At 47.2% G+C, this 12714-nt stretch overlaps 1 protein-coding gene across 2 annotated transcripts; it reads right to left on the bottom strand.

Annotated features, from left to right (window-relative positions):
- PPIE (peptidylprolyl isomerase E) lies at positions 1–11596 on the bottom strand. 2 transcript variants are annotated; one of them, XM_036876519.2, is made up of 10 exons: positions 11530–11596; positions 10410–10508; positions 9293–9336; positions 8769–8795; positions 7534–7615; positions 6919–7019; positions 4592–4715; positions 1730–1915; positions 586–728; positions 1–399 (listed from the first exon to the last, which is right to left on the bottom strand). In XM_036876519.2, exons 1-10 carry the CDS (start codon positions 11558–11560, stop codon positions 331–333), a joined length of 906 nt encoding a protein of 301 aa, XP_036732414.1. In that variant the 5' UTR covers positions 11561–11596; the 3' UTR covers positions 1–330. The 2 variants fall into 2 exon arrangements, with proteins under 2 accessions (XP_036732414.1, XP_057356033.1); XM_057500050.1 differs by having other exon boundaries at positions 11538–11592.
- Positions 11597–12714: the final 1118 nt, after the last annotated feature.

Below are 12714 nucleotides of genomic sequence, written 5' to 3'. Positions count from 1 at the left end.
CACAAGAACTAGGGTTTATTTTACCAGAAGAAACATCCAGAGCCACACTGGTGGGCCCAGGAAAGGCCCTGGAAGCAAAGGCCTGGAAAAGGCTAAGCACAGCCTGTCCACACTGGGGCGGTGGGGCCTGTACCAGCTCCCAGGCCCACGGCCACGCTGGGAAAGAGCCAGAGGGATCCCAGGCCACTCCCACAGAGGAGCTGCTCCAAGGTGACCCCGAGAAGGGCTATGACACAAACTCCTGCTTGCTGCAAACAGGACACTCTCAGGTGCGGTTCCCGGGGCTGACAGCTCCTGGACATGTGGGGACAGTGCAGAAAAGGCCCCATCTCACATGTACTCCCCACAGTCGGCAATGATCACCTTCTGCTTTGGCTTCCCGTCCTTGCTGCCTTCGGCCTTTGTGGGTGAAACAGAAGAGGGGCAACCAGGGGAGGGAGGGTGGAGAGTAAAGAGCAGCTCAGGGCTGCCCCCCAACCTGCCCACTCCCAACCAGAGCAGAAGCAGCTAGGCCCCTCCCTCCAGGCCACAGAGCCTCCCAAGCTCTCCCAAGGGGCTGTCAGCAAGGGCCGGGCAGCCACCCACCTCAATCTGCCGCAAGACATCCAGGCCTTCCGTGACTTCCCCAAACACCACGTGCTTGCCATCCAGCCAATCCGTCTTGTCACATGTCAGGAAGAACTGGGAGCCATTGGTGTTTGGTCCAGAGTTGGCCATGGAGAGCAGGCCTGGGGAGAGGACGAGCACATCAGCTCCCACTACCCTGGTTCTGGCCCTCAGAGGACGTCTGTGGAGTAAATGCAGCCATGGAAATGCTGCCGGTAAATGGAACAGGACAAGGGCTGAGAAATGGTTACTGGCAAGATGTAAGCTGTTGGCATCTTTGATAAGAGTTGTTTCAGTGGATAGGTGGGGAAGTCTGGTTAAGAGGGGGGGTGAGGAGAACAGAAGACAGGGATGGAATCTACACAACTCTTTCAAGAAGTTTTGCTTAAAAAGAATGCCAGAGGCATGATAGCTGAAGGGGGATGTAAGTCAAAGGATGATATATTTTTTAAAAGACGATACTGCATGTTTTTATGCTGATGGGCTGACCTAGCAGAGAAGGGGAAATGATCAGACAAGGCAGTGGGAAACATCAGCAGGAGCCAAGTCCCTAAGTAGGGGCAAGAGGATGACGAGAGAGGAGCTGGCCTCAGGGAAGACAGCTTGTGCCCGTCCTTGGAGGGAAGCCAGAGTGCGCATGTGCGGAAAGATGTCGGAGGCAGCGGCCTGGAAGTCTCAGAGTGAAGGAAGGTACGGAATCATCTGACTGGGACGGAACATCCACTAGGGAGTCAGGTAAGACGGCCGAGGGGCCCCCAAAGAAGTGTAGTCATAAATTTCAAGTGGAATGTTATGGTTCTCTTTTTTCTCTGTTGCTGGGGGACCAACCACTGTGACTTTTTACTGGGCAAGTCTGAGAGCGCGGAGAGGCAGTGAGGCCGAGGGAAGAGGAGAGGGCTCACAATGGCAGCGCGCAGAGGCCGGGCGCGGCCTTAGGGAGTGTGCGCAGGGAGGCGGGGCGGGCGGTACGTCAACGGAAGCAGCTTGCTCCTCTCCCGCCAGGCTGACGGCTTCCACCCGGTCACCAGCCGGCTCTCCCGCAGACCGCAGGCCCTCAGCCAGACGCTCATTCCACCCCGCAGAGCCATTCTGCCCCTGCGCGGCCCCACGCGTCACCCCACACCTGGTCCCGTGTGTTTGAGGATGAAGTTTTCATCATCGAACTTCTTCCCGTAGATGGACTTGCCCCCGGTGCCGTTGTGGTTGGTGAAGTCACCGCCCTGGCACATGAACTGAGGGATGATGCGGTGGAAGCTGCTTCCCTTGAAGCCAAAGCCCTTCTCGTGGGTGCACAGGCAACGGAAATTCTCTGGAGTTGAGAAAGGAGAAGGTGCTGAGGTTAAAAACCAAATTAAACCAAACGTCTGTGACCAGACTCTGAAAAACCATTATATTTGTTTCATGTTTATATTTTCACTAAAAAATGACATGCACATTATAAACCTTTGTGTCGCTGACATATGAAGGACTACAGGGGGTTCTGGCTAAGGAAGGACTGAACGTATGCATTCCAGCTCAGCTGCACCCTAGGTCGGTGGTAAAGAGATTTTTGTAAAAGAAAAACCAAACAGGATCTTAGAAAAAAAACACAGGGCAAATCTTTGTAACTTTGAATTTGGCAATAGTTTCTTAAATATGATGCCAAAAACAGGCAACAAAAGAAAAAAATTAATTATGCTTCAGCAAAATTAAAACTTTTGTGTTTGGCAGGTTCTTAAAAAGTTAGACATAGAATTACCATATGACCCAGCATTTCCACTCTTAGATATATACCCCAAATAATCCAAAACACAGATTTAAACACATACTTACACATGAATGTTCATTAGCAGCATTATTCATAATAGCCAGAAAGTGGAAACAATGCTCAAGTGGCCATCAACAAATGTGGTGTATCCATACAATGGAACATTATTCAGCCATAAAAAATTCTGACACATGCTAAAACATGGGTGAACCATGAAAACATTAGGCTAAGTGAAATAAGCTAGACACAAAAGGACAACTAATGTATGATTCCATTTATATACAATATCCAGAATAAGCAAATCAACAGACAGAAAGTAGATTAAAGAATATTTAGGAGGGTTGCAGAAAGAGACAAGAGAGAAATCAGAGGGGATAAAAGCAGAGAAATAACTTGAGAAAATCTCCCCAAACCAAAGGATAAGACAGACTGTCCTGACTGATGGGTGTGGCCCAAAGAATAATGGCTTCCCCAACGTGTCCATGCCCCACTCCCTGGAACTTGAGGATATGCTAGGGTAAAAGGGACTCTGTACATGTGATTAAGGTTATGGACCTCAAGATGTGGAGGGTAGCCTGGATTATCCAGGTGGGCCTAATACACTCCTGAGACTATAACTTGAGAACTTTTCCCAGCTGAGGCCAGAGTTAGAAGTGATGGAAAAAGAGGCAAGAGGGATTCAAATGTGAGAGGGGCTTGATCCACTGTTGCTGGCTTGAAGATAGAGGAAAAAAAGCAAGAGCCTCTAGAAGCTGGGAACAGTCCTCAGTCGAGTCAGCAAGGACATGGGTACCTCAGTCCCACAGACACAGGAAACTAAATTTGAGAACACAGAAAGAGACCCTAGCACAATCTAGACCAGCATTAACAGCAATTAAGCACGTGGTTAGTCTAACTGAGCAACTGAATTTTACTTTATTAAACACATGGCCAGGGGCTGCTACTGTATTGGACAACTAGGCTCTAGACAGAAACAAATAAAGGTTTCATAAAAAGGACCAAGGATCAGAATGACATTGGATTTCTCTAGAATGCTACACCCTAACTTTCAATTAAGTGGAAAGGTAGATATTTTCAGACATCAGTCTCAAAAAACTTACCTCCCAAACTCTTCTGTGGAGAGTAAGTCCACAGAAGCTACAGAAGTATGTCCTTTACTGAAATAAGGGAATAAATAAAAAAAGAAGACAACAGATGTTCCAACATAAGAGACAAAAAGCAGGTGATTCTAGATAACAGCTGTGAGTGGGCCTGGAAAGCAACTGGTCCAGGCTGGAGGAGGTCAGAAGGCTCCAAGGAGAAACTTCAATTAACAGACTCTCTGGTGGGTTTGAACAGGATGAGAGATTTAAACGGGCAGGGCAATTTGGGAAAGACTCAGGAATAAGTGCTTAAAAGACTAAGCAAATGTGAGAACAAGACAACTGTGAGTTCCAAGGGAAACAAAATGCTATGCATGAAAGGAAGTTACCACAGTGTGATGCTTACAGAGAAGAACCTTGGCCTAACCAATCACCAAACTCATGGTAATCATGTAAGGAAGAGGGAGGGGCAGGGAAGGTGACTTGAGAAGCTAACTCCTTACCTTTTGAAGTGGGGAGCCCACAGATAATGTTTAAAATGAAAAAACTAGTAAGTAGCAACATAAATCTGTTATCTACCAATACGGAGGTGAAAACCACAGAATCGGCCAAGAGCTGAAATCCATTGCCTCTGAGGAGCAGCAAATGGCGCTGGCAGTGGGGCAGGGTGGGGCAGGGCGGGGTGGGGAAGCACTGGGGGAATGGCTTTCTCAAAATAAGCTTTGCAAAATGGACTTTTTAAACCACATGTCTATGTAATAAAATTTAGATCAAAAAAAGAATCAGAATGTCTAACAAACTAGAAAGATAACAGTAGTTACTTCTGGAGAGGACTGGATGTGGAGAGGGAAAAAGACCTAGGTTTATTGCCTTCAATATTCTTGGAATATATGTGCATGGTATTCTTGATTATTCTGTTTTTCTTAACCAAGAACACATTTACTTGTATTTTTTTTTTTAATCCCCTTATAAGATGAGAAACCAGCACTTACAAAGCTTCGAAAAATGCCTATTCTGGCTCATTTGTTACTGGATGAGCCAGGATCTGAGATGCCACAAATCAACTCAGGTCGGAAACAAGGTCAGGGGCCCAAGAACTGAGGCAGTGAGGGCCTTGAGAAGGCTCACTTTCCGGCCTCCAGCGCGTCCTGCTCACCTGCTGTCATGGGAACGACATCGGAACGAAGGAGTATATGGATGCGGCCGGCAGGCTTGTTCCCAATCCTGACGTCCATGTACACCTGGGGATTTGACCGGGCCTTCTTTGCAGTGGGTTCTCCCTGGTGCAGGAAAAATTGCTAGGTTAGAGAGGATCCCCGACTCTCCGAGTAGGAAAGTGCTTGGAACGCACATCCAGAACCCAGGGCAGTGAGCGGGCTGCAGCAAGGTGACGACAGGGAGGGCCTGGCGGGGCTGCAGAAGGCAGAGGCCATGGACGCAGCACCCAGCTGGACATCTATGGACAGGGACCTCAGCACCATCGAACCTGATCCCCATCCCACAGGCGCGTTATCTCATCCACTGGTGCTCAGCCAGCCAGTTGGCATCACCCTGCCCTGCAGTCACAGAACATCACTTGCTTGGCCCACAATACACAAGTCTCAACACTGTCAAACCCACCATACTCCACTTAAAAGACCCATTTAGGTAGCACCACCTTGTCCCTCTCTGCTGAGCCCAGCATGTCTGCAGGCTGGCTGCAGTGGAGGCAAGGGGCAGCCTCCTGGCTTGGACTCAAGTGCTTGGAATACAATGAAGGAAGCTGGGCCTTGACTTATATTCCAAGTAGACAAGGCTAAGCAAAGGATAAGGAGACATTTAATACAGTCACCACATTCATTTCAGAGAAGAAAGTCAAAAGTTTGTAACTTGTTTGTGGTTTAGTTTAGCAAACACATGCTGTGGTATCATGCTAGGCACCGAGGGTCCTATTATTTGCTACTAACAATAGCAGTAGCAGTTGCCATGTGCAGGGTACTAGTCTGAACATTTGTGTAAGTAACTCATTTAATCCTTATAACCACCCTTGAGATCAGTACACTATTATGCCCATTTTACAGATGAAAAAACCAAGGTACAATAAAGTTCAGTAATTTGCTCCAAGTCACAGAAGTGGTCAGTGGTGAAGCTGGAATTCAAACCGAAACCACCTGCCCCATCCCCAAGTCCATGCTCTTAATCACCCTCCCCCTCCTCACTTTTTAATTAATAAGATGCTTACAGAATTTACTGCCTAGAAAGAGAAAGGCGATAAGCATGTGAGTAGCCTGTACGAAACAGAGACAGGGAAATACAAAGACTGGATTTACCAAGGTGGGAGGTGTGGACTGCAGGTGGAGAGGTAGAATGAGACCAGGGAGGTGGGCAGGGACGAGAACTGGACAGCCCCTCCCGGACTTTATCCCGTGGGACAGGTGATGGGGAGTCACAGAAAAGTTCTCAGCAGGGGAGTCAGGTGATCAGTCCTGGGCTTTAAAACATCATTCTAGCTGTTTTATAAAGGATGGAGGAGACCAAGACTGCAGCCAGAAGACTAGTTGAGAAGCTGTTGCAATAGTCGGAATGAGACAAGAGGTTAAATTGGGATGATGGCACAACAGGGGAGGAGGGACTTTAAGATTTAAGAGAACTTAGCAGGAGATAACAACATGCTGGCTCTATGATAAAGAGGGGTCTTGGTGACCTAGGGTCACTCCACTGACTGTAAAGGCCATTTATATACTCTGCTTTGATCCCAATTTCTGGTTTGGTCCATGTGTGGATGGATGGTTGAACATTACCAAGACTGAGGAACAGGGTGAACAGGCGGAGAGAAGGGAGGGCACCCATTTTAGGCAACTTTACATTGCCCACGAGACTTGCTACAGAAACGTCTTAAGCTCAACACACTAGAAAGTCAACAGTGCAGAAGAGGCTGTGAAAAATCAGCGAGGGCTACTGTTGCAGCCAGGAGAGAGACGGAGAGAGGGAGAGATGCCACGAGCCCAGCCGAGCTGAGCCCAGCCAAGGAAATCCAGAGGGACGACATTCACAAGGAGGGGAGGGGAAGCCGGAGCAGCAATGGTCAGAGAGGCGAGCTGCACCTCAGGAGGTTTCTCTGAGGAAGGGAGAACCTCGGCCCTGTGTGCAGACTCTAGGGAAGGTACCACCGCCCTGTCCCACTTTTCCAGCGTCAGGAGGGCCAGGAAGACAGCCAGCCCCGTGCCAAACGTTTCAGTGAAGGAGTGAGGGGAGCACCCACCACTTCCCTCACTTTGGGCCTCCTCCTCATCATGGGCAATCAAAAAATGGCACAAGGACGAGAGACCTAAAGCTTCTTTTTTTAATGCACTTCACCAAAATACTAAGAGTTCATTTTTCATTCTCTCTGCTTTTGTACATACATTTGCAAATTTCCACAAAAACTTAAAAATAAAAACAAAAAAACCAGTCTCCTATGGAAAGCACCAGCCTCTCCTCTAGAAGCACAGGTTTCAACCTCACCTCCTGGGCTTCCACCTTGGGAGGCTCTGACCCTTCCTCTTCTTTATTCTCTTCAAGGGTCTTCCCGGAAAACTTCTTCAGCCAGTCATCATCTGACCAAACTGAAAGGAAGGGATCAAACACAGGTGAACGAAGTCCGGCCATCAGCCAGCTGCCACTGAGCTTCCCCTGTCAGCGAAGTGGGCCACAGCTCCAGGGCCCTCTCAGCCAGAAGACCCTGCTTTGGGGACTCCCAAGGGTAAGGAAAGTTCCCACTGGGAATGTCAGCCCTGCAGTCGAGCTCTTAGCAGGGCTCAGTAAGAAAGCTATGCCAAACGGAGAGATGTAGCCCTGTCAGTTCTAGTCCTTAATGGAATATATCAGGCACCCAGTGCTGAGAAAACTGGGAAAGACAACAGAACAGGCAAGGTTTCCCTCGTAATGGAAACAATTACCCAGAGAAACTCAAAATTCATTCCCCACAAACGTGGTGCATTCCCTTTATCAACATGGACCATCTCTACTCCTACCCACCAGGAGTGGCAATCGGCAGCTACTTCCGAGTAAACAGGAATGAAAACATGACCAAGGTCACACTGGAGGGTGTGTGGGGAATCTGTGGCTGCCCCCGTTTACCTGGTCTGGAAGAGCCTTCCTTAATCCTCATGGGTTTGGCCAAATTCACACGAATTGTCCGTCCAAAGAGCTCAGATTCGTTCTGAAAGGATTGAAAATCCAGCTGCTAAAATTGTTAGGCTGAGTCATACAGCTTTCCATTTGCTTCTGGTACATCTGAGACATGCTCGTGATGTGTTCTCCCTTACCCCTGGGCCATCACAAAGCGGCCGGTGGACTGCAGGGAATCTCCCTGGAGCCGTACACACTTCCTTTCTTTCAATACCAGCAAAGACCTGGGCTACCAAAAGTAACTCTGGGTTCAGAGGGCTCTGAAACTACAAGGAGACGTAGTTTCCAAGTACCTGAGTTCACCTTCAAAAGTCAAGATCAGCTTTGAAATGGTGAGAAATGATCTCTGAGAGCTGAGGGATGTTTGATGAATGGGTAACAGAGAATAGGAATAAAGGGGAACCTTATTATCCAGAGAAAATCAGTACCAGGAAAGGTCGCTTAATGTGAATCTACTTAGAGCAGTGAAGAAAATTTCATCATAGAAAGTGAAGGGGAAAAAAAGATTTGATGGGGACATTATTGTGTTAAAACTAAGATAAGGAAAATAAACCTCTTATAGTTAAAATAATTTAGGTTTAATGATGCACTAATTAGTAGAACAAAGAGGTAACAGGTGCTGACTAACTTGTAGTATTTTTTCCAACAAGATTCTATCAACAGTCTGACAAGACATCTTTGCACTTCATATGTAATAAGAAAATCACAAGGATCTCACAGAGGGCACAAATATTCAAGAGCTTCATCATTTTCCCCAAGGACCTCTCCAAGATATTCAAATCATTTTTGTCACACCCTGTCATTATCCTGATGGAACTTCTCTTCTCAGTTGTTAATTGGTCTCAGCTTCATGAAATCCTACCTCTTTTGCAAAATATGCAATTTCACTGTGCAATCAACCTACAAAGTGTTTTCAATGTATTACCCTAGACGTGGGGCAGCCAGTGAGAGATTGGCCAAAAAGGATGATTAGGATTTATATGATTGCTAAGTGGGAAGGATGTTTGAGTAAGGACTAATCTTAAAAGTAATCAATTCACAGTGAATATTTTCACACTATGATAATTTTTACTTCCCAGTACAACCTTGTAATGCTGGAGGTTCAGCAAACCAATATATGAACAAGGACCCTCTCTGCACCACTAAAAAGCAACTGCAGCAAGAATGATGATTCCCAACCATACCATGTTGTCGATAGCTGCTGCAGCATCCTGCCAAGAAAAGACAAGGTGTAAGTTTAGCTTCCTGTGGTGTCTAAACACATTCTCAGTCACACACACACAAGCACATACGTGCATGCATGCGCACGCTCAAGAAAAAGTTACCTCTATAATTTCTGCCTAGGTTGGAATGTATGTGTCTAACAAAGCGCACTTCCCAGCTGACTTTAGGGCAGTTGACAGAACAATCTGCCATCCACTGGAGGCCTAAGACATAATCACCAGCACTGCCAGGCAAGAATGTTCCATGAACAGAGCTGCAGGAGCTCAGCAGAGCAACAGGGGCAGCACCTGGCAGGTCTGTGACATTAACCATAGTTTACTGTTTGATTAAGTGAGGGAAGCTTTCTTTCAAACAGCACTTCTTGACTCTGGAAGAATCAGCGTGAAGCCCAGAAACCTAACCACATGGAGAACAGCTCTCTTTGTAATCAGGACCACCACCAACACAAGCCAAAGACCAAACAGGTAACACAGGATATTCTCACCTCTGCCAACTCAAATTCAACAAAAGCAAATCCTCGATGCTTTTCTGAAAAAGGGGAAAAAGAAACAAGTAATTATCACATGGGGCAATGGAAAGAAGTAGATGGCCCCAAGGAAAGTGAAGTCAGTTACACAGCATACCCAGGCCCTAGAAATTCTACCCAGTCACTACTTAAGAAGAAGGAATCTCATTTATTGATTCTTCCTAATTTAAACAACATTTCAAGCAATATCAAACTTTGTCTTTTAGTGAACATAGCTAAGTAATAAACTATACTTTTAATCTTTTAAAATAAGCATTCAATTCTTCTACTAACGCCAATTAAAAACCTTAACCTTTGCCCGAAAGGCAACTAGAAAAATGAAGACACTTAACCTATCAATTATTCATTCCAAATACACAGTTTGTGCATCAACTGTGCATAAAGCATGGATCCTAACATCTGGATAAGGATGTTCAGTCTTTATCCTCAGGAAAATGCTGACCTGACTAGAAAAGCCAAACACAACAGTGTTAGTTTAATTAACCAACTAACCTTAGAGAACCAGTATTACCTTACAGAATTGTTTTTTAAAGATAAAGATCCCAGGCCCAGAGAGTTTAAAAACCTTGCTAACATAAAAAAAAGCTGGACTAAAACTCCAATCTTAAAAAAATGGCCAAAAGTAAAATAGAAAACCAAACTGTAACCACGATACCAATTGGAGGAAAACGTATCCAGGTTTGCAGAGGCCACAGGCCCGCCACTGGGGCTATGCTTTCCTGCATGCTGCCCTGTTTAATAGCACAGGGGCCAAAAAGGGAGCAGGTAGAGTGGGGTATCCAGCAGGTAGTCTGAAACAATAGTAAGATCTCCATGTACTCCAAACCTACCTTTCTACTGGGCTCTTGAAGATTTTGTGTTATCTCAAATCCAGCAGAAGAGACTCTCTGCAGCATAAGCCTCCAAACATTCCTTCTGCATCAAGATCACTGTCACGCTGCCCTACTGAGGCGCCCTCCTGAACTGCCCTATATACCACCCATATTTAGAATGCACTGTGGTATGACTTAAAAAATTTTAAAGTTCTTTTCCTAGTAGGAGAATTCTGAATATAAGACATACTGAAATAACTCACCTGTTTCATAATCCAGAGGAATCTGAATATCTGTGATGTCTCCAAAAGGGATAAAAGCAGCATGAAGGACTTTGTCATCTACCTCCTCTGCCAGCCCACCTGCAAAGAAGCCAAGGGCCTTCTGAGCCATTGTCCCCATGCTCTTGAGTCCCTGCAGACCAGTTAGCATGCAATAGCCAAGGAAAGGGGTCATTCCTTCCAGTCCTTTGCTATCCTCCTATGTAACCCTCTCATGTTTCCTCACCCATACTTATGAAAGTCCTCTCTTCACCTTTCCTACGGACCCTCACAGAGCCCCAGGATTTCTGCAACAGCTTAACTGACCTGTCTCTCCTCTACACAACCAACTAGAATTATGCTAGAAACATGCAGATTTTAACCCATCATTTACCTGTTTAAACTCCTTTAAAAGTTTTCCTCAGGATGAAGTACAAGCACAGCAGTGTATACAAGGTTCATCATAACCCCAGCCCTATCCACCTCTTAAGTCTCTTTCCCTTTGCTTCCCCATTCACTGGTTTTCCGGAAAATGCCCCCCCTTCCCCCAAGGGAAAGGCTATTTCACACCTTTGGACTTTTGCTCTTCCTGTTCTCCTTCCATAAACACATTTGCCTCTACTTTGGCTACCTGGCTAACTCAAGCATCCTGAAAGTTTGCTCTCACTCCTTCAGATGGAGGGATCATTCCCCCTGAACCCAGGGCCATGTCATCATTGTACGTTCCCATCAACGCGCTCATCCAACTGTACTACTGAGGCAACTCTCACTTTTACCTGGCTACTCTGGGAACACCTTCCTTTAGAGCAGGGCCCAGGTTGGAGCCATCCCTGCAGCCAGTGTTTGTAAAATGAATGGGTGAGAGGATTTATAAGCCCATAGTATTCCCCTACCGATCCTCCAAACCTGGGAGGTGAAGGGGTCCTGTTAGAGCTGAGCGGGTTTGTCGGGGAGCCGGAAAGATCGTTATGTCTCGGACTAACAAGCTTAAGCAAAGCAAGACAGCCACAGATCGGGCCCAAACAGCGGCTCGCGGCCCTCGAGTCCGGAGACGCATCCCGCCCCATGCCGGACCCCTCAGCCCGGTTCGCCCAGACACCGCCTAGCCCCCGCGCCTGCTCACCCACGTACAGCACTCGCTTGCTGGTGGCCATCTTGCTCCCGCGCTCTGCCGCCGGAAGCCGGCGCTCGGCCCGCCCCCGTCCCCACGGCCCCGCCCCCGCAAGCCCCGCCCACTTCTCCGTGGACCACGTGGACCACGCGGGTTCGCAGCAAGCGCGGGGGCCGGCGTGTTGCGCCCAGCGATGGAAGAAGCAGCCGGTCCAGGCGCCGGGTGTTCAGTGCCGCAGGAAACAGTTCTCGGCCAGTCAGCCAGGTCCGCAAATAGTACACTAGGGGTCGGGGAGGTTTGGGTCACCCGTTGTCTCTGCTGAGTCTCCGGCTTGCAGATGCAGATCCTAGGACTCTGCCCTCCAGTTTTTGGATAACCTGGGAGCTACGGATGTTTTTTACATTTTTAAATAGTGCGAAAGAAATAAAAACAAGAATAATATTTCACAGGTGAACCTATGTGAAATTCAGTTTCCAGTGTCCATAAGCACAGTTTTATTGGAACACAGCCATGCACATCCCTTTGAGTACTGTCTGTGATTACTTTCACATGGCAAGGGCGGGAGACCTGTGGCCCCTAAGGCCGAAAATATTTACCACCTGGCTCTTGAGGAAAAAAAGGTTGCGACTCTTGGAATAAACCAACCAAGATACGAATCACAGATTGAAGCATGTGGTAGAAGATAATGGGACCATTTATTTTAGACAAGGCAGTGGGTTAAGACTTCCTTGGGTCACATTTAAGCTGAAACCTGAAGGAAGAGGAGCCAGAGAGAGGAGGAAGCAGGGCAAAGGAGTTCAGGGAGAGGAGACAGCTTCTGCACACTCAAGGAACTGGAAGGCCAGAGGTGGGGTGCAGGGAGGACATGAGATCAGGCAGGAAAGGTGGGCAGGGGCCACACTATGCTCGGCCCTATAAGCCATGTGGGGTTTCTGAGGGCTTTGAGAAGCTACTGAAGGTTGTAACTGGGAGTTAGTTCATGGTCACATTTATGTTCTAAAATAGTGTTCTGACCACTATACCCAGAATGCATTGTACAGAACCCTGAGACCAAGAGGTTAATGCAACAGACTAGGAAGAGTTGGGTGGTTTTCTCCTTCTGTCCCACTCTCCAGCTTGTTCCTAGAGTGACCTTTCTTCAGAATAAACCTAAACGGTCTAGTGCTCCCTTCTTAAATCACTGCTCTGTTAACAAGG

This window comes from Manis pentadactyla, chromosome 4 (genome assembly GCF_030020395.1).
Source record: "Manis pentadactyla isolate mManPen7 chromosome 4, mManPen7.hap1, whole genome shotgun sequence".
Classification (NCBI taxonomy): domain Eukaryota; kingdom Metazoa; phylum Chordata; class Mammalia; order Pholidota; family Manidae; genus Manis; species Manis pentadactyla.
The sequence above is the reverse complement of the archived record's forward strand: the minus strand, read 5'-3'. Positions and strand labels throughout refer to the sequence as shown.

What these genes read in the sequence shown, in the direction of transcription:
- PPIE (XM_036876519.2), bottom strand. Translation starts at nt 11,560, where the DNA reads ATGGCCACCAGCAAGCGAGTGCTGTACGTGG. An exon ending in TGTCGTTCCCATGACAGCAG is followed by an intron (nt 1,916 to 4,591) that starts GTGAGCAGGACG and finishes TCTCAACTCCAG; the next exon opens with AGAATTTCCGTTGCCTGTGC. An exon ending in ATGTCTTGCGGCAGATTGAG is followed by an intron (nt 400 to 585) that starts GTGGGTGGCTGC and finishes TCACCCACAAAG; the next exon opens with GCCGAAGGCAGCAAGGACGG.